At 38.3% G+C, this 25106-nt stretch overlaps 2 protein-coding genes across 5 annotated transcripts in view; one reads left to right on the forward strand and one right to left on the reverse strand.

The window, feature by feature from the left end:
* The window catches only part of CERT1 (ceramide transporter 1), a 128092-nt gene extending 111861 nt beyond the window's left edge, over nt 1-16231 (reverse strand). Inside the window, exons 1-3 of one of the 3 annotated variants that reach the window (XM_030846004.2) lie at nt 16146-16231; nt 15499-15901; nt 10538-10672 (exon numbers count right to left, since the gene is read on the reverse strand). In XM_030846004.2, the coding sequence (XP_030701864.2) occupies nt 10538-10672; nt 15499-15901; nt 16146-16231 (624 nt within the window). Of the gene's footprint in view, nt 1-10537; nt 10673-15498; nt 15988-16145 lie in introns of those variants that run through there. The other 2 variants (XM_060295900.1, XM_030845998.2) reach the window with 2 other exon arrangements.
* The window catches only part of POLK (DNA polymerase kappa), a 63073-nt gene continuing 53450 nt past the window's right edge, over nt 15484-25106 (forward strand). The window contains exons 1-2 of one of the 2 annotated variants that reach the window (XM_030845975.3): nt 15484-16318; nt 19315-19480. The gene's annotated coding sequence lies outside the window, so the exon portion shown is untranslated. The remainder of the gene's footprint in view (nt 16319-19314; nt 19481-25106) is intronic. The other variant, XM_030845967.3, reaches the window with a different exon arrangement.

Here is a 25106-nt window from a genome sequence, read left to right on the forward strand (position 1 = left end):
AAGCCAGACACAAAGAGCTGCATACTGTATGATTCCATTTATATAACATTCTGGAAAAGATAAAACTATCAAAACAGTGGTTGCCAGAGATTGGGGATGGGGAGGTAACCGATTACAAAGGGGCAAGCGAGAACTTTCTGGGGTGATGAAAACTGTCAATAATCTGATGGTGGTAGTGATCACATGACTATATACATTTGTGAAAACTATAACTGTACACTTAAAAAAGGGTGAATTTTACTGAGTGTAAATTATGCCTAAATAAATCTGGTTTTTTAAAAGGTACAATATGCCTTAAAAAAAAACCCACACACAATAAATAGTAGAACAAAGGGAAAAAACAATCTGTCAGGAACATGCAGAAAGCATATAAACAGTTAACCATTTATATATTATATATTTTATACACACATACATATAATTTCTTTTAAGTTGTGAAACAGAACCACTTGGTTCCACTGAAGGAAATTGCTTACAGGAAATGCATGAGAACCTGTTCAAATATGACATGTCACCTATTCCGGCTTTAGTAAGTCACTTGCATCTTTTTCTCCCTTTAATAAAAAGCTTTGCCACCTTCTCCTTTCTTCTTTAAAACTGTAGGCTCTATTTCTAATACAAACATATCACAAAATAAACTTAAAGAAATCTGAGTGCCTCTTATGTTGCCAAGAACAAAAGTACAAGTGCTTTTGTTATTTTGTTTAATGCACATAATCATTCCACCCTTAGATCTTATGCACCCATCTTTAACCACTTTAGTTATCTGTTCAAAGGTACCTTTAGCCATAGGAAGCAGAGCCAAGATCTAAATCCAGGTTTAACTTCAGAGCCCATGAACGATATTTTAAGCACTTTGGAAATTAAGATAAAATGTTAAATAAAAAATACTAAATATGTATAGTACAGGAATTATAGCCATTATCTTATAATAACTTTTAATGGAGTATAAACTGTAAAACTACTGAATCACTATGCTGCACACCTGCAAGTAACATAATATTGTAAATCAACTGTACTTTAATTAAAAAAATACTAAGTAAAAACTGGTATATGTGAAGCTTAAAAGACCTTCAGAGAAACTAAGAAAACAAGCTTCTTGCTAACTATTTCAAGCAGGCAAATGTAGAAAATTTTGTGTATTCCTTGCTTTAAGGAAACTTGAATGCTAAAATACAAACTATATTTATTAGAGATTTAACAGAAGACAGTAATAATAAATCACAAATTTCTTTTCACTTTTTTTATTTAGAAAAAAAAATTGATAAAATTTACATGTAAGTAAGAAGCATATATCTCAAACAGAGCTTCTTAAGATTAAAAGGAAAAAAAAACCCTTTTTATCTTAATAGGATGCTTTGTTCAAAACAAATTTTAAAGAGTTGCTTTATAAATATTTAACAGTCATGTTCCTGCAAGTCTTACACAACATAAAATGCATTGTATATGCATTTTTCCTATGCTCATTGACATACAATAAAATAACACCAGGCGGGCTTCCCAGGTGGCGCAGTGGTTGGGAGTCCGCCTGCCAATGCAGGGGACGCGGGTTCGTGCCCCGTTCTGGGAGGATCCCACATGCCGTGGAGCGGCTGGGCCTGCGCGTCTGGAGCCTGTGCTCCGCAATGGGAGAGGCCACAGCAGTGAGAGGCCCGCGTACCACAAAAAATAAAATAAAATAAAATAACACCAGGTGGGAATTGGGAGACTTGAGTTCTAGTCTTAACGCTGATACTTTCATGGGTTATGGGTTACATTGCATACCCCCAAATCTGTATGTTGAAGCCCTAATCTGAAGTATGTCAGAATGTGAATTTATTTGAAAATAGGGTAACTGGAGATGTAATTAGTTAGGATGAGGTCACACTGGAGTGGAATAGGCCCCTAATCTAACTTGGTGTTCTTATAAAAAGGGGAAATCTGTACACAGCTACGTGCACAGGGAGGATGCCATGTAAACATGAATGAAGAGATTGGGATGACGCATATATAAGCCAAGGAATGCCAAAGATTGTCAGCACACCATCAAAAGCAACAGAAGGAACCAACCCTGACAACATCTTTATCCGGACTTCCAGCCTTCAGAACTGTGAGACAATAAATTTCTGTTATTTAATTCAGTAAAGTTGGGGGATACAAAATTAACAGAGAAATCTGTTGCATTTCTACACACTAACAACGAACTATCAGAAAGAGAAATTAAGGAAATAATCCCATTTACCATCATGTCAAAAAGAATAAAATACCTAGGAATAAACATACCTAAGGAGGCAAAAGACCTGTACTCTGAAAAACTATAAGATACTGATGAAGAAACTGAAGATGACACAAACAGATGGAAAGATATACCATGTTCTTGGATTGGAAGAATCAATATTGTTAAAATGACCATACTACCCAAGGCAATCTACAGATTCGATGCAACCTCTATCAAATTACCAATGGCATTTTTCACAGAACTAGAACAAAAAACTTAAAATTTGTATGGAAACACGAAAGGCCCTGAATAGCCAAAACAATCTTGAAAAAGAAGAACGGAGCTGGAGGAACGACACTCCCTAACTTCAGACTATACTACAAAGCCACAGTCATCAAAACAGCATGGTACTGGCACAAAAACAGACATATAGATCAATGGAACAGGACAGAAAGTCCAGAAATAAACCCGTGCACTTATGGTCAATTAACCTATGACAAAGGAGGCACGGATATACAATGGAGAAAAGACAGTCTCTTCAATAAGTGGTGCAGGGAAAACTGGACAGCTACATGTAAAAACAATGAAATTAGAACATTTTCTACACCATATACAAAAATAAACTCAAAATGGATTAAAGACCTAAATGTAAGACCAGATACTATAAAACTCCTAGAGGAAAACATAGGCAGAACACTCTTTGACATAAATCACAGCAATATCTTTTTGGATCTGTCTCCTAGAGTAATGGAAACAAAAGCTAAAATAAACAAATGGGCCCTAATTAAACTTAAAAGCATTTACACAGCAAAGGAAATCATAAAACAAAAAGACAACCTACGGAACAGGAGAAAATATTTGCAAATGATGTGACCAACAAGGGCTTGATTTCCAAAATATGCAAACAACTTATACAGCTCAATATCCAAAAAACAAACAAACCAATTAAAAATGGGCAGAAGACCTAAATAGACATTTTTCCAAAGAAGACATACACATGGCCAAGAGGCATATGAAATGATGGTCAACATCGTTAATTATTAGAGAAATGCAAATCAAAACTACAATGAGATATCACCTCATACCAGTCAAAATGGCCATCAAGTCCACAAATAACAAATGCTGAAGAGGGTATGGAGAAAAGGGAACCCTCCTACACTGTTGGTGGGAATGTAAATTGCTGTAGGCACCATGGAAAACAGGATGGATGCAGGTTCCTTAAAAAATTAAAAATAGAGTTGCCACATGATCCAGCAATCCCACTCCTGGGCATATATCCAGAGAAAATGATAATTTGAAAAGATACATGCACCTCAATGTTCACTGCAGCGCTATCTACAACAGCCAAGACATGGAAGCAACCTAAATATCCACTGACAGATGAATGGATAATGAAGATGTGGGGGGGGGTGTGTGTGTGTGTGTATAAAATATGAATATTACTCAGCCATAATAAAAAAGAATGAAATACTGCCATTTGCAGCAACATGGATGGACCTAGAGATTATTAAGTGAAGTAAATCAGACAGAGAAAGACAAATATATGATACCACTTATATAGGGAATCGTAAAAAATGATACAAATGAGCTTATTTACGGAACAGAAATAAAAGAAAGTAAACTTATGGTTACCAAACGGGAAAGGGGGTGGGGGAGGGATAAATTAGGAGTTTGGGATTAGCAGATACAAACTACTGTATATAAAATAAACAACAAGCACCTGCTGTATAAACCAGGGAACTAGATTCAGTATCTTATAATAACCTACAATGGAAAAGAATCCGTATATAGATATATTATATGTATATACATATATATATTATATATATACACACATATATCTGAATCACTTTGCCATACACCTGAAACACTGTAAGTCAACTATACTTCAATTAAAAAAAAGACAGCCAGTTTGCGGTTCTTTGTTATGGCAACCCTAACAAACTAACATATTTTGTAATTACATAATTTTGGATAAGTTAATTCAACATTCTTGGCTCTACATTTCAACTGGTATCTTTCTTTATATTTTTCCTCTTCCAAAACCTCTCACCAATATTTTAAATATTTCCCACTATATCTAATTATTTGAGTTACATTATTCGAGTTACATTCCAGTTACCTAAAGATGGAAGATAATTATTTCCAAATGAACTGCTGAACAGATAATATTAGTTTCTAAAGGCATAAATCTTAGTAGTATAAGGTTCTAATTTCTTTAGAAATTCACTGGCAAATGCTCCTCAAATGAAGAGAATTATCAACTAGTATCTATCTAATGCTTTTACTGGTCGATATACCTTCCTCTTTCCTTTGGTTCTTACTAACACAGTTCAATAGAGCAAAATTGCACATTTGATAAAAGCGAACTTCTTGGACTCCTTACTAATCTGGAGTTCCCCATATGATGATTAGTTATGGCCCTACTCATCTTTGGTGAGATCCAATTTGCTGAACATCAATTTAAATCACAATTTTTTACTTTAAAATCCCACATTTGAAAACTTTAAAAATTAAAAAATTTTTTTTCTTCCAGTTTTACTGACAAATAGTTTACTCAAAAACTGTTTAGGGCTTCCCTGGTGGCGCTGTGGTTGAGAGTCCGCCTGCCGATGCAGGGGACACGGGTTCATGTCCCGGTCCGGGAAGATCCCACGTGCCGCGGAGCGGCTAGGCCCGTGAGCCATGGCCGCTGAGCCTGCACGTCTGGAGCCTGTGCTCCGCAATGGGAGAGGCCACTACAGTGAGAGGCCCGCGTACTGCAAATAAAAACAAAACTGTTTAGATGTGACTACTCTTTATTTGGCACTTAAAAAATTTTTTGTTTAATGATCCTTTTCAATTTTGAACATTTCCTTCCCTTTCTTTTTTTTTTAATTTTAATTTAAATTTTATTTATTTATTTTTGGCTGCGTTGGGTCTCCGTTGCTGCACGTGGGCTTTCTCTAGTTGCAGCGAGCAGGGGGCTACTCTTCGTTTCAGCACGGGCTTCTCTTGTTGCGGAGCAAGGGCTCTAGGCACGCGGGCTTCAGTAGTTGTGGCTCGTGGGCTCTAGAGCACAGGCTCAGTAGTTGTGGTGCACAGGGCTTAGTTGCTCCGCGGCATGTGGGATCTTTCCAGACCAGGGATCAAACCCATGTCCCCTGCATTGGCAGGCAGACTCATCCATTGCGCCACCAGGGGAACCCCCTTCCCTTTCTTTTACATCTCTGTTGGCTTCTTTAATTGTGCCAGGATCTTTAAATTTCCTCCCTTCTAACCCCTACCTACTTAAGAGCTACTTGGCTTAAAATTTTTTTCAATGTAGCAGTAAACATTTTCATTACCTTTCAGTTTTCCATCTGAGAATATTGAAACACTAAATTGATGAATAAATTTTACTATATCCAACCTATAATAAGAATAATATGAATCCCATTCATTTGGTAATTAAAGAAGTTTTATAAGATAGTAGGTATACAAAGTCAGATATCTAAGGTAAGACTTGGGACTATAGATAGAGCTTAGGCAAACCAATTCTAAAGACATTACTATTTCCATTTTACCAAAAATCTCTACCTACCTAATTCCTGAAATGTCTTCTAATCTCAGTAGCTACAAACAAACCACTTCTTTTATTTTCACAAAAGGATCATTAGCAGTTTAAAGAACTGATTAATGAAGTATTAGCAATATAATTTTATGTATGGTACAAAAAGGAATAGACAAACCAACTGAAGAGAAGAGAGTCCAGAAACAACCTCAAATACACATGGTAATGTAATATACAATAAAGGTAACATTTCAAACCAGTGAGGAGAAGGTGAATTTTTCAATTAATGGTATTAAACTACATGGTTAGCCATTTGGGGAAAAATTAAAAAGCTTAATTCCCACATTACTTCTTTTTTTTTTTTTTTTTTTGCGGTATGCGGGCCTCTCACTGTTGTGGCCTCTTGTGTTGCGGAGCACAGGCTCCAGACGCGCAGGCTCAGCGGCCATGGCTCACGGGCCTAGCCGCTCCGCGGCACATGGGATCTTCCTGGACCGGGGCACGAACCGGTGTCCCTGCATCAACAGGCGGACTCTCAACCACTGCGCCACCAGGGAAGCCCCCACATCATTTCTTATACTAAAATAACTCCCACAGGAATCAAATTCAAATGTAAAATTGTAGATGAAAATGTAACTACATTTATATAGAGTTACAGTCTTTGAGTTATGTTTTAGTTAAACATAACTAAATACAGAAGCCATAAAGGAAAAGGACAATAAGAGCACATAACAATTTTTAATTTCTGTTAAGGCTTAAAAAGAATATAAAATAAGGAAAGAAAAAATAGACAATGACAACCTGGGGGGAAACATTTGCAATAAATATGACAAATTGCCAAATATCATGATATAAAGAGCTACAAATCAATAACTAAGAAAGAGATGAACAAGCTATGAGAAGAGGAAAAAATGAATTATAAACATATGAAGTTACCCTCTTGAATAAAAAAGTGCAACTTAAAATAATGAGACACCATTTTTATCTAGCACTTTGCCAAATATTTTAACATTTGCCAAAACCTGACTTCCTCAATACTTGAGAGTATGGAGGGACTTCCCGGGTGGGAAGATTCCACACTCCCAATGCAGTGGGCCTGGGTTTGATCCCTGGTCAGGGAACTAGATCCCATATGCATGCTGCAACTAAGAGTTCGCATGCAGCAACTAAGAAGCCCTGGAGCCACAACTAAGGAGCCCGCCTGCCGCAACTAAGACCCAGTGCAACTAAATTAAATATATATATATTTGAGGGTATGGGGAAATAGGGACACTCATGTACTAGCTGTAGGAATGAAAAGTGGTACTTCTAAAAGGGCATTTGACAGTAACTATAAAAAAAAATTTTAAATACTACATATGCTTGTTTCAAGAGTGTTTGTAGTAAAACAAATTTAAACATGATCTAAATTTCCAAGAACAGGGAAGGGGCAAATAAATAAGACATAGTACATCCACAATATTCAACAAAATGTAGTAAATGTCCAAGACATATTAAAAGAAAACAAGGTGCAGAACGATAGATTTAGTATGATGCTATCTGTGTAAATGAAAATGAAGGATATAAACAAATAAATGCTTATATAGGCATACATAGTATCTGGAAGGACAGACCAAAAATTTGACTTTTGTTATGTCTTGAGTGCAGGACTAAGAGTAAAGAGAAGCATTTACTTTTTAAACCTCTTCATGCCATGGATTATATTTTTTTACCACGCGTACTTTATTTAAAAACAGAACTTAAGGGGCTTCCCTGGTGGCGCAGTGGTTGAGAGTCCACCTGCCAATGCAGGGGACACGGGTTCGTGCCCCGGTCTGGGAAGATCCCACATGCCGCTGAGCAGCTGGGCCCAGAAGCCATGGCCGCTGAGCCTGCGCGTCCGGGGCCTGTGCTCTGCAACGGGAGAGGCCACTACAGTAAGAGGCCCGCGTAGCACACACAAAAAAAAACAAAAAACAAAACACAACTTAAAAAATAAATAACAGTTTAAATACTCCATAAACATTGCTTTTGATTGATCAACTAACATATATTGAACATCTACTACATGGCAAGTTTTGTAGCAGGGACTGGGTCTTAAGCAAATAACCATTAAACGATAATAACTGAGAAATTCAACTTTCTACAAACATTTATTAAACATACAAATAGGTGACTTCCCAAAAAGTGACAGAGTACTATTTTTCCTCTCATTAACTTATTCCCAATCCCTTCACGTTAAGAATTATTTCCAGGTAACAAATTCTCCCAGGAAATATTTTGTTCCTTAAAAGTATTTCACTCAACTTATTATCACATTACTAAAGAACATGATTTGAATAAGGAATGACTTGTTAAACTAAAATAATAGTGAATTTAACAATGAATTAGGTTCTATCAGAAAAGGTGGGCTCAAACATTAGGTTCACCAACAAATAATAAATATGTTAATGAATGGTCACAGTAAAGTCACAACTCTTCAAGTCCAGATTTCCTCATATATGAATACTATCAATTTCATAAGGATGTCACATGCACAAATTCAACCATATTTATTCTTTGCCTTCAGAGATGAATTGATACATATAATAGCACATATTTAAGAAAAGCAAAAGATACCTATTTAACAGAGGTTAGTATTACATTTTAAAAATTTAACTCAAATACATACTCTATTTGTAAACTTCATTCTGAGAAGTTCACTGAATTCAGTTATATTTTGTAATTTCCTTGAAATATGTAACAGTGAATTTATGAACCGACAGAATAGGAACAGAGTTGAAGAAGTTCAGGAATATAAATACTTGTGTTTCTCCATACCACCTGGTTAACTATAGCGAAGACTAACTACCATTCAGATTCTGCTGCTTCATTCATTTTTTTTTTTTTACCTTCTCTACTACCACTTAGCCCAGTGAGTACTTCCACTAGGTCCCTTCAATGTTTTCAAATTGTCTTGCTTTCCTACTCATTTCTTTGATTATGAACCACAATGAAAAGTTCTATAAGCAAATATATATAACAAAAATACCAAAATAACAACAACAAAAAATCTACGAAGAACTAACACATTGTTTTTTCCTGAGCAGATGCAATGTAAATATTTATTAAAAGTTTTTCTTTTCCCCAAATAAGCCATGCACTATTACCACAGTCCATAATTCAAGACAGGATAACTAAATTTAAACTAGCATGGTACTCTAGGAATACTACTAGTTAGGAAACAATAAAGATATAAACTATTTTCAAAGAGTCAAACAAGCACTGTAACTAACAAGCATCCAACAATATGCAAAAGAAGGAAGAAGGGGAAGAACCAAGGGAAGACATTTCAAAATTGTAAAGTACATTACTCTCCATGATTCTTTCCTCTAGCATGAATAGTGATCTATCTCAAGAGAAATAAAACCCCAAAATATTAACTATCAATAGATACAATTTCAAAAGTACATTATAACGTACCACATACCAGTCCAAATAAATAGTGAGCCTTTATGTTCAAACTACTTCTTTAAAATTGTCCATAAGAATGGAGAGTAGTAGTTTCATTCTGAACATTTCCAAACAACCCCTCTATAAGTTTTTCCAACTCAATATCCAACTAAGCTTTTATTTTCAAACTCTGCATATATAAGAGGGGCAGAATGTATGAAAAGTGATGGAAAAATACTACATGGTTTTACTTAAATGTGTAACATAAACATATGTAAGTCATATTTAGATATCAACACATATCCAAAGTACATCATTTATCTTTATAAACAATATAAACTCTAACGTAACATGAATTCTCTTTGAATGTATCAGTAAAATCTATGATTGTTTTAACACATCCATTTTTAGATTTTAACTACAATAGCTTCCTTAACTGACCTTCATTTAACTGACCTGCCTTAGACAATGCCTTTTTTTTTTGCCCTTTATTAAATATGCCTCAACATGCTGACCACTCTCAACTAGTATGCTATTTTTAGTATATTCAGGTACTTCTGGCCCACTAGTTGAGTTATATGTTTAACAAGTCAGTTGGTTGTTCCTAAACCTGTTTATGCCAGTTTACTTGCTGTAGTTCTTACATAACTTAAACATCATGTAAATCTATGGAATACAAGAGCAAAGAGAGCTGTTTCTATGTAAACTACATTGAATGCAAGCTAAGTAGAATGACTCAACAAAGGTCAGTCATTCTTTTAAAAGGTATTAAATTAAATAAAGGGGAAACATCTGTAAAATATTAGGGAAAAACATTAAAAGTCAAAAAGAGGAACCTATATTTAGGGTTTTTCAAAAGTATCTTTAAGTTTTTATTCCACTTTAGAGAATGAAAACTGGAAATTGCAAAGCAGGCATTATGGATATAATACTTTACATAAGAACAACTTCTCTCAACTCCATATTCAAAGACATACTGTTAGCTCTACATCAAAAAGTTGGCAAGTGAATTTAGATTTATATATTTTAAGGTAAAAATTTTAAATGTTAAGATATGTATCTTTTTATTTTCCTGCTTTAACTTTTTCAATAACTCACTAAATAACTGTCCCCATCTATCAGATATGAAGCCATCTAACATCTTTTTTTCTGAAGCCCTTGTTTAATGGCTTGCTGTAACCAACTAGATAAATACTACATGTCTATATAAAATAACAGTATGTAGTAATACACTCTAAAATAATTTTATGGAAAAAAATATTAGACTGCACGCTCCACAAGTGCAAGGATCTTAATCTGTTTTGTTCATAGACATATCCCAAGCCCCTAGAATAGGTTCGTGGTGTATAACTTATGCTCAATAAGTATTTGTTGAATGAAGGAGAATAGGAGCTTACCGTGATGACAGCCTTGCTAAGACAGATGGATCCTCTACAGCCATACTCTGTCTCATCTTCAGATTTGTAGTAACTCAGAGTATTATTTTTCAAAACTACCCAACGGTCCTGCCACCCATGAATGTAGTTTGTCCACTGGAGGAGAAGAAGACAAAAAATTACATTTTTAGAAATCCAAACTTTCTGAAACAGCAGTCAATCTAAGTTTAAAACCAAAATGTGAGAAGTCCTAACTTAATTATAAACAGTAAAAAAAAAAAAAAAAAAAAGTGAAAAGTTAAAATTTTCCAGATTGTATATAATTTTCAGTAATTTCTACAAAATTATAAATAAAATATAATAAAATATAACATTTTCTTCTAATATTTGAGGAATAAAACTGAAGCACATTTCAGTTAAAAATTCTGCTTTACTCTTTGTGTGCTTTCATCCTCCCCTCCTCACCACCTTCAAAACTCTTAAATTGTTTTGGTCCCTGTCATAATTGACATATTCAATAGAAAAGTTTGGCTATACAGTCTGTCGTTCTCCTACACCAAGTACTGCATGAAGCCTTCTAAATCAACAGAAGTAGAAGTCAATCATGGCCCAAACTCTATTTTTGTTGTAAGTTATTCCTACATGAAAATGTATGATGTTTACGACTACATTAAAGTAAAAATAGATTATTACTCTTTAGAAAGTCTACATCAACTTTATTTTTACTTCCACAGAACTCAATATTATAGAATAGTTAATTCATTTTCTAAGTTTCTCTGAAGATCTATTTTTCAAACTCAAGAGTAAAATACAAACATAAAACTGGTTTTCAAAAACATACTTGGATTATCTGTTTCCAGTACCTACAAATGGTTTCTGTGTTGCTAAAGTTTCGCTACTGCACAGTGAAGATCACGATCAATAAACTTGCAAAGGCAGAAATGTAACCTCTATGGGAATTGTTGATATTGCATATTTTTATGCTCCGGGGTTTTAAGCACAGACAATTCCAAAAACTATCTGCTAACTCAAAAACTATCTGCCAAAAACTAACTCTAAATGGATTGTTAAAAATATACTGCATTGGCTCAGAGGAATCTTTTCTTTACTATTTCCTAATTCCACAGGTTTGAGATGGTTCAGCTCTTATATCTTCTAAACTCCATCATTACAGCCCCTCCCTGAGAGCTGATCCATGCTGCCAAGTTAACTCATTCTTTCCTGAGGGCTCTCTAATCACTATTTCCTCATTTTAACTCCCTGCGATTTACTACCACTTAAGACAGCGACTTGAAATAATGATGGTTACATACAAAACTAAATTTACCTCCACCCATAGGATGCACATCCCCCTCTGTTCCTATTTCCTTGGCTATACTGCTACTGCCACAGCCATTCAGACTCAAACCTGGCTCAGTGTTCCTGTACTGTATGGACAGAGCAGTGGATACAACATCAGAGAGACTCAACTACTTTTACTAGCTGTGTGAAAAGTTCTGACAAATTATTTAACTTTTCTGAACTTCAGTTTCTTTCCTCAGTCATTTGAATGGGTGAATAAAATCATGAATACACCTACTATATTCCTAGGAGATACTCAATACCTGACTGTTCCTTCTTAATCTTTATAGCCCATTATCAACTCCTATTCATCTTTCCTTCCTATTAAACCCTTAAATCTGACTCCTTTATCTTCAAGTAATCCAATCAAATTATCAGGTTCCTGGATTCCTGAGAAGGCTTAATAACCTTACCTCTGATATCTTCTGCTTTTTATTTCATAACTTACATAATCTTATTTATTAGGCATATTTTGCTTACTTATCTTACATATTAACCTCATTGAGCCTCCAGCTCCAAAACTTACATGAACAACTCCCAACTGCCTATAATACAAATCGTTTAGACTGGCATACCTTAATCCTACCTCGCTTCCAATTACTGCCTGTCAGAAAGCTACTAACTGTGATTGTGGCCAAGTTACTTACCTGTTTGTTTGTTTGTTTCTCAAACTCTACCTCTTAAAGTTGTTTAACATTAAGCAAGAATAGACTTAGAACACTGCCAAGCACAGTTGGAGGCAGAGCTATGCATAGCTAATGAAGCTTAGAAACCTTCAGGGAAGCTCACAAGAACAGACACCTTCCAAGGTGACAGAAGGGGCCCTAGAAATCATGTGTCCATATTTTCATATTTTTTTCTTACAGAGGACCCAATAATTACATAAGCTTCAGGATTTACGCAGAAAATGTTAACTCCTATTCACAGCTAGAAGGCAGATTTTTGCCTTTTCTCTACCCTCGTAACATTCCCTGGCTCTTCCCCATTTAACAGAGACAAGGCAATATGCAGACACCGCAGGAGAAGCAAACATTCCTGCCTCCAATAGTCCAGCAAGCATAAATTCAAGAGGAAAAAAAATACATTTAGAATAAGAGTCAGAAGCAAGTTACTAATAAAATGCTATAGGAATTTAAGGGAAGGAGCTCTGGGATGGTTGGTGAAATAAGAAAAGTCTTTATGAAAAGAATAGTTGAGATGGACTCTACACATGGACAGAATTTCAGCCAACAGTTAGGTATGTGGAAAAGACGTTAAGGTAAAAGATAAGATAAAAAGGATGGAGAGAATTCAGAAGGAATTGGATGAGACTGACCAAGGCTTTGTTGCTCTCAAGTCCTACTAAGGCATGAATCTTTCCCCATCCACAATCTATCTTGACATTTGTTATAACCACCTAGAATTATTGTCTATTCAGTATTTTTGGAACTTATGTGCCTAAGAAGGAAGTCTGTGGAAAATATATCTATATAAAAAAAAAAACCTTTGGGCTGGTGTACAAGTTTACTCCACCACCACCATTCCAAACTCACTCCATTTGGTGGGGGGAGGAGTGGGGGGACAAAACAAATTAGTATTTGGACTTAACTACATTACTAAGCAGAAGGAAAAGAACAGAGGCTGAGTTCTAATTTTGTTTAAAATTACCAGGTGAATACAAAGGCTGAAAATATATATGTACTTTAAATTTAAAAGCATTCATTCAATAAAAAATATTATTGATTAAAAAGCTTCCAAGAAAACATATGTAACCATAAATTGTTAAATTTCAGGGAAATTTCCTTCATAGCTGTTAACAAGAACTCCCAAACTACGTTGATTCTATGTATGCAGCAACAATGAAGTTATTTACGAACCAAAGAAGTGGTCAAATACTACATTTCTATACACTTAGATATCAAGAAGATAGTCTTCCATTTTTTTGTCATAAAGTATACACTTACTACACTGCTCTGCGCAAGTGATACTCAGATACTCATATATAGTACATACTCAGAGCACTGGTGACTCCACCAATCACTACGATCCTCCTGTCCCCCCCAAAGTGATGATCAATAGTTCAAAAGTACGGCTTGTTTTGTAAAATACCTAACACTCCACAATACTAATTTGGAAGTCTGCTTCTCATTTAATGAGAAAAAAGGGGTGAAATTACCTGAATCACTGAGAAGCAAAGAGCCCATTTCATAACAGTTCCAAAGAGAAATGTATACCTATTGCACATGTTCAATATAGATTCTTAAATTACACAATACATTTAATCCAAAGAAACCCTAGGGAGCTTCACTTTACTGAAAACTTTTCACTGAAATTCCAATAATGATCACAGTATCAACACACACCATAATTTTTCTGTATGCAAATTAAAGTTAACACTCGCAAGCCTTAGTTCTGACATACTTATGCCTTTCTTAGGTCCTTTCTCAGCCTTCTAAAGACAATATAAAAGCTAGTATGAAACAATTCCACAAACAACATCCCAATGCTTAGCCAAAGTATGTATACTGGAAGCAGGGTGATTTCTTAATAGCCAGTGGCTGCACATGATCTAGGGTCTTATGACCAGCCTGATGAGAGACTGGACCTTGCTCCCCCTCTCCAAGTTAACTGCTAGCTCCAGCCATTTCTAAAAGTTTAACAGGAAGAGAGAAGGAAGTAAAAAAGACAATGTGGATCTTCTCATAGCAAAAACGTTAAAAAAAAAAAAAAAGAAAAATAAAAAAAACCCCAACAAACCCCAAACTATGTACTACCAAAAAAAAGATCACCCACCTTCTCTCTTAAAAAGGGCTTCATCCATTTCAATTAATTAGCTTTCAAACTCTACAAATGACTATCTGCTTTGCAAAAATTTTGGAAAAGTGGTTTTAAAAAATTTAGTAAAAGTAAGATGTCTTTTCCTTACTCTGGCCCACTAACTGTAAGAATATTTTACTATTAAATAATGCTCTTCTTCCTGGACTAAAGGTCTGTCTCCATTCTGACAAGTTTCAAGTTACTGTGAATATTTCTTGTACCTATCACCTGACTATTCAATAGCTCTTCTCTGAACTGGGGTAAAGAGTAAGGGGAAAAGTACAAAACTCCTCCTCTCATTGAGATCTTTCACTACATCTAGCCTGGCATAGTTTATCACCTCAGATTTCAGCACCAAGCCGAGTTGCTACGGCTTCTGTCTCAAAAGCAGGGTCTGCAGAAACCCCTCAACCCTATTCTACTTGGCATCTCCCGGACTAATCTCGTTTGAGAGGTCTGAGGTGCACGGTTCCCATGCCCAGTCCTTCGGGTACCGCTGTTGCCCAACCCAAATTGCTATACCCGGACAGCTGTCGCTCGGGGTCCCAAGTCACGGTGCGCATCCCGCTCCCAAACAGGATCCGGGGTTGGGACAGGTCTTTCCCGGTCCCAGGCCGCCGAGCCCCAGAGCAGGCGAGGAAGACAGTCCCCTTCTGCCCCCACCCCCACCCAACCCTGGCCCGGGCACTCGTGCCGCAGTACTCGGGCCCACACCCCGGCACATTCCGCAGCCCCCGCCCCGGCAGAGTCTGTGCCTCGCGCCCAGCCCCACCCCATGCCCTCAGCGGCTCGCCTCGCCGCAGGTGAGTCTGGGCAAGGGGTCTTCGGCCCGGCGGGTTGCTCACCTTGCTGAGGACCCCGCAGCGCTCCACAGGCGGCCCGGACTCCGTCTCCGGATCCTCCTCCGAGCCCGACGAGTTCCAGCTCTGGTTATCCGACATGGAGGCGCGACAGCCGAGCAGGAGACCGGCCCCCGCTCCCTGAGCTGCGCCGGCGGAGGCGCCCAGTCCCCGGGGTGAAGCGTCGGAGGATGGCGAAGGAAGGAGTGCCCGCTCGGGAGCAGGAGGGAGCTGGAGGAGGGACGAAGTGCGCCCGCCGCGCCGCCGCCGCGCCTGACACCGAGCGGACCGGGGAAGGAGGACGAGTGGCGAAGGAAGCCTGCCCTTCCAGCCGTCAGCCGCCGCCGCCGTCGTCGCCGTCGCCGTGACCCCTGCGCTCTGCCCGGCGCTGCCACCCGAACTCAGCCCCCTCGATGCCAACCTCGGGGTAAACGAAAAGGGGAGGAAGAGGGGAAAAGAAAATCTAGCTGCAGAGACCCAAGTCCACTCACACCTCCGCTACCGCCGCCATCTTCCTGCCTGGCCCACTATTTACCCTCCTCTCCCCTCTCCCCTCCCCTTCGTCCTCCCATTCTCCCCCAGCTCCCCGCCCCGTCCTCCTCCCAACGTCTGACGCGACACGCCGAGGCTCGGAGTACCCTCCCGCAACCTACCTCCTGCCCTCCCGGGTGACGCCGGGTAGAAAAGTAGGAGGAGCGGAGAAAGGAGAAGGAGGGATGGAGACGCCACTGTGCTGCATTCTGGGAAGGACGCTGCTCCGTACGCCGCGCAGCCTCCTGGGAGTTGTAGTCGCGGTCCTGAGGCAACTGGAGGGAGAGTCGCGTTGGTAAGTTTTGCCGCCTTGGGGACGAGCAAGGGGTGGGTGGGCTTCGTTTGACAGTTGCGTGACCCGTCCCCTCGGCCGCGCTTCTATCTCAGCCTAATGTGTTTATGACGAACTTATGCCGGGCTTGTGGGCCCGGACGTGAGATAACTCTGCTGAGGATGCCCGGGCTTGCCCTCCATGGCGGCTTCCCGAAAGCCCGGGAGCATCTTGCCGCTTGCCCGGACAGAAGTGTACCGGGCGCTTCCGCTTCAACCGGGGGCCAGGGGTTTGCGACCTCTCTAATAACAAGGGCGTTTCTTTCCGTCAAACCACCTCTGCGAATTTCGAAGTCTTCCATCTCGCTCTTTAGAAGTTAGACTTCACACGACGTTTCCCTGTTTAGAAGGAAGCATTTAGTCCCTTCTTACCAGAGCAAGAGCTTTTCGTTGTTAGATTTACAGAGTTTTTATGTGGAAAGTAATTTTAAAGATGTCAGAGAATAAATGAATTTGAAGAGTTGTTAAAGTAAAATAAGAATGTGAGATGAGAGCCTGGAGTTTTCTCTTAGTTGTAAATGAGTGTTTTCCTGACACCCAAGTTAACAACAATCTCTACTGACCTGCCTTCCTCTGAAACATAGGAGGAGTTGGAATAGAAACTGTCATGTATAACAAAAACCAAAGTGCACTGATCTTATTAAGTAATAAGGGATTAGGCAATAGGAGGCTGGCTTTGCTTTAAGACTAGAATTGAATTAGTGGAAAGACGAATAGAAGATCTAACAAATATTGTTTAGTCTCTTTGCATACATTACAAGGATAACTTTTATGGGGAGAGCTATAACTTTGTAGCTTCAGTTCTTTCATCCTGTTTGCTACTTCTCCATCTCGTCAATTTCCTAATAATTGCCAACACTAAAATTACTTATTAAACCTTAGAAAGAATACCTGCTTACTGCAGGTGACAGGAGAATAGAAGTGAAATTTTGAGTCTAGGGGTAAAGGCACAGTGGCCGGAAATAGCTCTGGTAGCCAAAGAGGTCAACTTAACTGGGATCTTCAGGAAAAAAAAGGAATGATGGAAAGTGTCTCTGAGAAGTACCTATGAATCTTTCATTTTCCTAGATTTACACTTGAAAATGCTGGATCTGTTGTAAATCAGTTACAAATCATTCTTCCATTATGAAATCAAGTGACAATGCATAGTTGAAAGCCATTCAGATGAATAAAACCTTGAGATAAAGCTTTTGAAAATACTTTGTCAACATGTTAATTAAAACATAATCCAAATTTTGTCATTCAAAAAAAACCCACTTAGCATATTTTTCCTCTTTATTGAATTAGTAAATTATGCCTTTAGAATATCAAATATTGTAGCAATTAAATTTTGCTTTGCCTTCCGATTACCTAATATAGTTGATGTCCTTTTTCTGATTCTTTTGAGCTCTAGGTTTTAAAATGTCATTAATCTCAAGGAAATGATTGTGAATTGTTGAGAACTCCACTTCATAATGCAATTTAGAATCATGGAAGCATAGTATATATTTATTTTTGTTTTATTTTAAAAATTGTTTTGGCTGCGTTGGGTCTTCGTTTCTGTGAGCAGGCTTTCTCTAGTTGCAGTGAGCGGGGGCTACTCTTCGTTATGGTGCGCGGGCTTATTGTGGTGGCTTCTCTTGTTGCGGAACATGGGCTCTAGGCATGCAGGCTTCAGTAGTTGCAGCACGCAAGCTCAGTAATTGCGGCACACGGGCCCTCGAGCGCGCGGGCTTCAGTAGTTGTGGGGCACAGGGTTAGTTGCTCCGCGGCATGTGGGATCTTCCCGGACCAGGGATCGAACCCGTGTCCACTGCACTGGCAGGCGGATTCTTAACCGCTGAGCCACCAGGGAAGTCCCTATATTTATTTTTAAATGGAACTTTCTATTGTATTTTATGCATTTCTTTTTTTAAAAAAATATTTTTTTATTTATTTAACTTTTTGGCTGCATCGGGTCTTAGTTGCGCAACACAGGCTCTTCATTGTGGCGCACGGGCTCAATAGTTGCGGCACAAGGGGTTAGTTGCCCTGTGGCATGTGGGATCTTAGTTCCCTGACCAGGGATCGAACCCACGTCCCCTGCATTGGAAGGTGGATTCTTAACCACTGGACCACCAGGGAAATCCCTTATGCATTTGTAAGTTGTGTGGCTGTAACCACCAACACTAATATGACTACAGTACCCACTTAATCAGTAGGAAGTTGTTTCATTGTATTTAAAATTAATATGAGCGAAATTGTCTTTTAAAAAATGTTTTTGTGGGACTTCCCTGGCAGTCCAGCGGTTAAGACTCCACGCTTCCACTGAAGGGGGCATGGTTTCGATCCCTGGGGTGGGGGGGAACTAAGATCCTGCATGCCCCATGGCATGGCCTAAATAAATAAATAAAAGCTATTGCCACATTGTTTCTCTATACTTACAAGACTATTTAAAAATGTTTTTAAGTACAGAAGGATTTTTGTATATTGTTCAGAATACCACATTAGAGGTTGGGATTCACTTCATTTTTGCTAATGGGAAGAAATTGCAATACAGTAGTAAAATACATGAGCTTACTCTTTATGGTCAGAGTGACAGCTTCTCAGTTTTCTCGCTAACTTAGAACCTTCCCCAACCTTCCTGTAAATATTCCATATTTTCTCTTTTAGTAGTTTTTTTTTTAACTCTTAAAACTTGAATCCACCTGGGATTTATTTTTGCGTATGGAATAAGGTAGGAATTGTTTTTTAAGGACAGCCACTTGGCCCAACATTTTATTTAATAGCCTATTCTTATGCTTATATTTATATGATACACAAAATCTACATATATCTAGGTCTGTTTCTGGACTCCATTCTTTTTCATTGATCTACTTGTCTATACCTGTGCTAATACCATACTGTTTTAATTATTTAACTTTATACTATTTTCGTATATAATACCAAAACTCTCCTGATGTTCTTTTTCATATGGATATTTTTGTATATCTTCTCTTCCAGATGAATTTTAGAACACCTTGTCAAATTATATGAAACACTCTGTTGGAATTTGGATTAAGAATGCACTTATTTTATGAAGAAAATGACATCTTTACAGTATTAACTCTTAGCCTCCGTCAGGCACTTTACATATCTGATCTAACTTATTCCCTATAAACCACATAAGGTGAGCATTGTTGGGCTCATTCTAAGGATAATGAATCTGAAGCTCAGTGCTGCTAAGTAACTTATCCAGTGCCAAATAGGTACTAAGTGTTGGACTTAGGATTTGAACACAGATCTGATTTTAAAGATCATATTCTTTTCTTTGCTTCAGAATACCTCTAAAAGTGGGAAGAATTGTGTAAATAAATAACATATCCTGTAGATGAGTATATCAGAGCAACTATGCTCTTAATTCGGCTAATGATTTTGCGCATTTCATTTACCCACTGCTTACGTCTATGCTGTCTTATTTAACCCCAATGAAGAATTTATTATTGCTATCCTATTTCTATTATTTCTATTTCTAATATTTCACATGAAGAAACTGAACCCAGAGAAGTTAAGTAACTTTCCAAAGGTCATACAGCAGTAAAGAGCATAGTTGCGGTTTGAGCCCAACTATCCTGATTGCAGCGTTCATTCTCATCCCACTAGAGTTCTTCAGTTCCTCTTCTTTCTCCCCATCTTCCACTTCACCTCATTCTCCCACCTTTTCTCTCCACAAAACACCAATCCCAAAGCCTTCATCCCTACCTCACTCTCTCACTGCAATGACACAGAAGCCAAAAACCCAGAGGTGCTGGAAGTGAAAATCTTGCAATTTTACTGATCAACAGGTAGAGGCATGGAAGGGAATACCAGTCGCGCCTCCCCCCGACTCCCACCCCGGCTGCGATGCACGGATTGTTGGATCCTAGTTCCCTGACCAGAGATGGAATCTGGGTCCTTAGCTGTGAAAGCATGGAGTCCTAACCACTGGACCACCGGGGAATTCCTGGGAATATTTCTTCTTGATGCTAGAACTGTAGTAGGAGAGGATGTCCCAAGTTGAAATTGAAGACATTGTCTAATGTTTTTAAATGATGCTATAAAAAGCCTTCGTTAGTATCTTAGCCTGCCATAACAAAATACCACAGTCTGGGTGGCTGTGGTCCCTCTTCCTCTTCTAATAAGAACACCAGCCCTATTGGATTAGGGCCCTACCATTATGGCCTCACTTAACCTTAAATATCTCCTTATAGGCCCTGTCTCCATATACAGTCCCATTGGGAGTTAGGTCCTCAAAATATGAATTTGAGGGGAACACAATTTAGTCCATAACAGAGCTTATAGGTTCTGTATTCTCACAGTATTTATTATGGTAAAGATGCATTTGGAGTTAAATAGGCCTTTTTAGCTAACCTGGGAATTTAACTGTTCTTTGTAATCTTTATAATACTGTTCCCAGCTGAAACATAACTAGTTAAAAACTGGGGATTTACATAAGAAACTTGATTTTGAAAACTTAGAGATACTAATCTATGAAATAGAGGTAATGGTCTATGAGTAGCAACAGTCTAAAAACAAAAGTACAAGTGAACAAAATACAGCATATGAATAAAACAACTGATTCTTTTGCCCTATTTTAATCTCTTGAATAATAATCTGGGTGGTGAAATTATGGACCACTTGAATTTTTCTCTTTGTACCATTTTGTATGAAAAAAATATATCATGTGAGTATGTTTGTGCATGTGTATATGTATCACTTGTGAGAAGAAATGGTAATTATAAATGATATAAATTAAAGATTAATCTCTTTACACACAGTGTTCTAAATTAATTTTCAACTTAGAGTTGTTAATGTCCCTGTTTTTCCATACATTTTCCTCTTTACCATCAAGAGAATTGATGATTACAGGATTTCTTTAAAAGGCCCCATCATTGTCTTCAGAGTTATTTTCCCCAAGCTGCTGACCCCTATCCTTCACATTTTGATACATACGTAATGACAGTTATGTCACAACTGCTGTCTCACTGACAAGGATTATATGAAGCATCCCGATTTTTTAAATGAAAAAAATGTGTGTTCTTGAAGCAGTGAAATATGGTACAGTCGGCCTTCCCTATCTATGGGTTCCGCATACTCGGATTCAACCAACCTTAGGTCAAAAATATCCAGAAAAAAAAAAAAATTCTAGAAAGCTCCAAAAAGCAAAAGTCGAATTTCCTGCCCACCAGCAACTATTTACACAGCATTTACATTGTATTAGGTGTTATAAGTAGCCTAGAGATGATTTAAAGTATACAGGAGGCTATGCATAAGTTATAGGCAAATACTGCACTATTTTACATAGAGGTCCTGAGTATTCATGGATTTTGGTATCCGCAGGGGGTCCTGTAACCAATCCCTTGTGGATACTGAGGGAGGACTGTACTTGGTTTTTTAAGCATTCCCCCTTCTTTCTTCCCCCCTAAGAGCACTATTTGTAATTTTTAGAATATAAACATATAGAGACAGTCCCCTACTTAAAATGATTCAATTTAGTATTTTTCGACTTTATGATAGTGCAAAAGCAACACACATTCAATAGAAACCATACTTTGAATTTTGAAATTTGATCTTTTCTCAGGCTAGCAACATGTGACATGATACTCTCTTGTGATGCTGGGCAGTGGAAGCAAGCCACATGATCATGAGGGCTTAACAACCATTCTGTACCCATATACTTTTCGCTTTCAGTACAGTACTCAGTAAATTACATGTTCTGCTTTTCGCTTTCAGTACAGTACTCAGTAAATTGCATGAGCTATTTAACATTTTATTATAAAATAGGGTTTGTATTGGATAATTTTGCCCAACTATAGGCTATTGTAAGTGTTCTGAGTACATTTAAGGTGGGCTAGGCTAAGCTATGATGTTCAGTAGATGTATTAAATACTTTTCCTACCTAAAGGTATTTTCAGCTTATGATGGGTTTATTGGGACATAACCCCATCATAAGTCAAGGAAGGTCTGTGTGTGTGATGGGGGGGACACTCTACCATTGTACAAATTGCATTTTTAATTTAACAGTATATTGTGAACATCTATTTCGTAGCCTTTTTTGTTGTTGTTGTTGTTGTTGCGGTACGCGGGCCTCTCACTGTTGTGGCCTCTCCCGTCGCGGAGCACAGGCTCCAGACGCGCAGGCTCAGCGGCCATGGCTCACGGGCCCAGCCGCTCCGCGGCATGTGGGATCTTCCCGGACCGGGGCACGAACCCGTGTCCCCTGCATCGGCAGGCGGACTCTCAACCACTGCGCCACCAGGGAAGCCCCGTAGCGTTTGTTTTAATGACTGCATAGAATTCCTTTTTTGATGGGCAATCAACATTTTTCATGTTTTGCTATTACAAAAACGCTATAAAGAAACACTAGTTTAACTTTATTTTTGTGCACTTGTCTAGCTCTTTTTGGGGGGTAAATTCCCAATAGTGGGCTGCTCAAACAGAGAATATTTTACAGTGGGAGACTATCAAATTGTCCTCGAAAAAGTTTGCATTAGTTTACACTGCCCAGTAGTGTGTCTGAGTCCTTCCTCCCCGCCCTCCCACCACCCCGCCCTGCCCCAATACTTGAAGACAAAGGATGGTGGTAGGATAGCATTTGAGCAAGCTATTGGAAGGAGATAATGGTAAGAGGTTACAATTTCAGAATGAACCACATTGGAATACTTTTATCGGTGTTTATTTTGGTTGACCAGTTGGATATTATACTATTATTGATCTTATCAAGGCTCTTTGACTAAAGGAATCAGAAATATGTTTGGGGTAGCTCAAATAAGAGATGTTATTGTAGAGATCTCTGAATCCTCAGCTGGGCCTCGTACACGTATTTCAATACTTGGAAAATGAGGATTTGGTGTTTTTCTATTCATCTCTGGGACTTCATGATATCTTTCATCTCTATGTTCTTGTGTTCTCAATCTCAGTTTATTTGTCTCTTCAAATTTCATCTTGCATGTTGTCCAACTTGTTTTAACTACCTGTCAGTTTCAGAGCTCTCTCAATGTCTCTCAGTTCAGATTCTTAAAAGAAATAGGTAGTTGGCCAGCCAGTGCTCTACTCAGCTCTTCCCAAAAGTGTGGAATGTAAGTCTACTTCTTCTGTGGTTTGTTGGGAGTGGGAGGCCAACTGGAAACAATAGGCATATCTAGTATATATAATTTGCATTATATTCTAACTGTAGTGGTAAGAAAAGGGGCATTCTGAGGAGAAAGAATTATGTAACATGTGAAAATCTCATTGTCAAGCACCACACAGATATTAATTCTTTTCAAAGGCATAAGCACAGACTAGCACATGATAAATGGTTAATATGTGCAGTATTAGACTGCATATATTATTTTGTTCCACTAAAACATGAGTTTAAAATTTTTATCCACTTTTTTTCTAATTTTAGTCCCCAGAGTAGTGCTCAGCACATAGAAGGCAGTCAATATAATTAATGTATTTTACCTTATCTTTCAGTTAATAATTTAATTCAACAAGCATCTAATATGCAGGATATTATGCTGACTACTGTGGGTAGTTTTTGTTGTTGTTATAAATTTATTTATTTTATTTATTTTTGGCTGCGTTGGGTCTTTGTTGCTGCACGTGGGCTTTCTCTAGTTGCGTCGAGCAGGGGCTACTCTTCGTTGCGGTGCACAGGCTTCTCATTGCGGTGGCTTCTCTTGTTGCGGAGCATGCGCTCTAGGTGCGTGGGCCTCAGTGGTTGTGGCTCGCGGGATCTAGAGCGCAGGCTCAGTAGCTGTGGCGCACGGGCTTAGTTGCTCCGCGGCATGTGGGATCTTCCCGGACCAGGGCTCTAACGCGTGTCCCCTGCATTGGCAGGTGGATTCTTAACCACTGCGCCACCAGGGAAGCCCTGTGGGTAGTTTTAAAATAGTGACAGATAAAAAAAAGAGCGAGGGTTGTGGGGGTCTGCATTCAAGGAGATTAGAACAGAAAACAAGATAAGAAAGGTATACATGTAACTATAGTATTTTGTAAGTTAAAAGCAGGTAACTTTTACTCCTACCACCTGACAGTGATAAATCCTGTTCTCTAATCGTGTTATCTAATCCTACTTCTACTGGATCTCTGTAGGCCACCTGCTCCAGGTCTTTTTAGTGAAGACAATGGTTATTTGGAATTTTAAAGAAAAAAGGATTGTCCTCGTTTGCTGATCTCTTTCCACCAAGTTATCATGTAAACTGTTTAATGAGTCTTGTCACATTAGAAATATTATAAATTGGTAGATCTTTTTATGGCTTATAACTCTGTGTGTGACATTCAGCATGTCCCCTAAATGAAGTTCAGAAGTTCAAAAGATTTAAGAGCTCCTCTGCAAGCCTTTTTCCAGTTTAGCCTGTACTACTTGCCCTTTTGAATGCTTTTTTTTTTCCTTTTCCTGTTTTGGCTATTAATCAATCATATTAGCCTGTTAGGCTTAGTGTTCCTGTCAGGCCTATTAAAGAATCGTGTAGTTTCTGCCACTATGGTGATTCTCCCTGAGTTCAGAGTGAGCAAGCAGACAGTCCCTGGGTGAATCCTAGGGCTTCATCCTTAATCACCGTATGGCTTTGGTTGTGTATTAAATAAATGCTAAGTTAATAAATGGCATTAGTATAACCAGTCTTTTTATTACTATGTATATCCCAATTGTTGTGGTGTTATATGCATTTGTAAAATGATATTTACATAAGTATATCAAAGTGGATATTCATTTATGTAAAATGTGAATGCGTCTATGTCCATTTCTGATAATGTAAGCACCAGTTTCAGAAATATTAGGGGCTACAAGA

This window comes from Globicephala melas, chromosome 3 (genome assembly GCF_963455315.2).
Source record: "Globicephala melas chromosome 3, mGloMel1.2, whole genome shotgun sequence".
NCBI lineage: Eukaryota > Metazoa > Chordata > Mammalia > Artiodactyla > Delphinidae > Globicephala > Globicephala melas.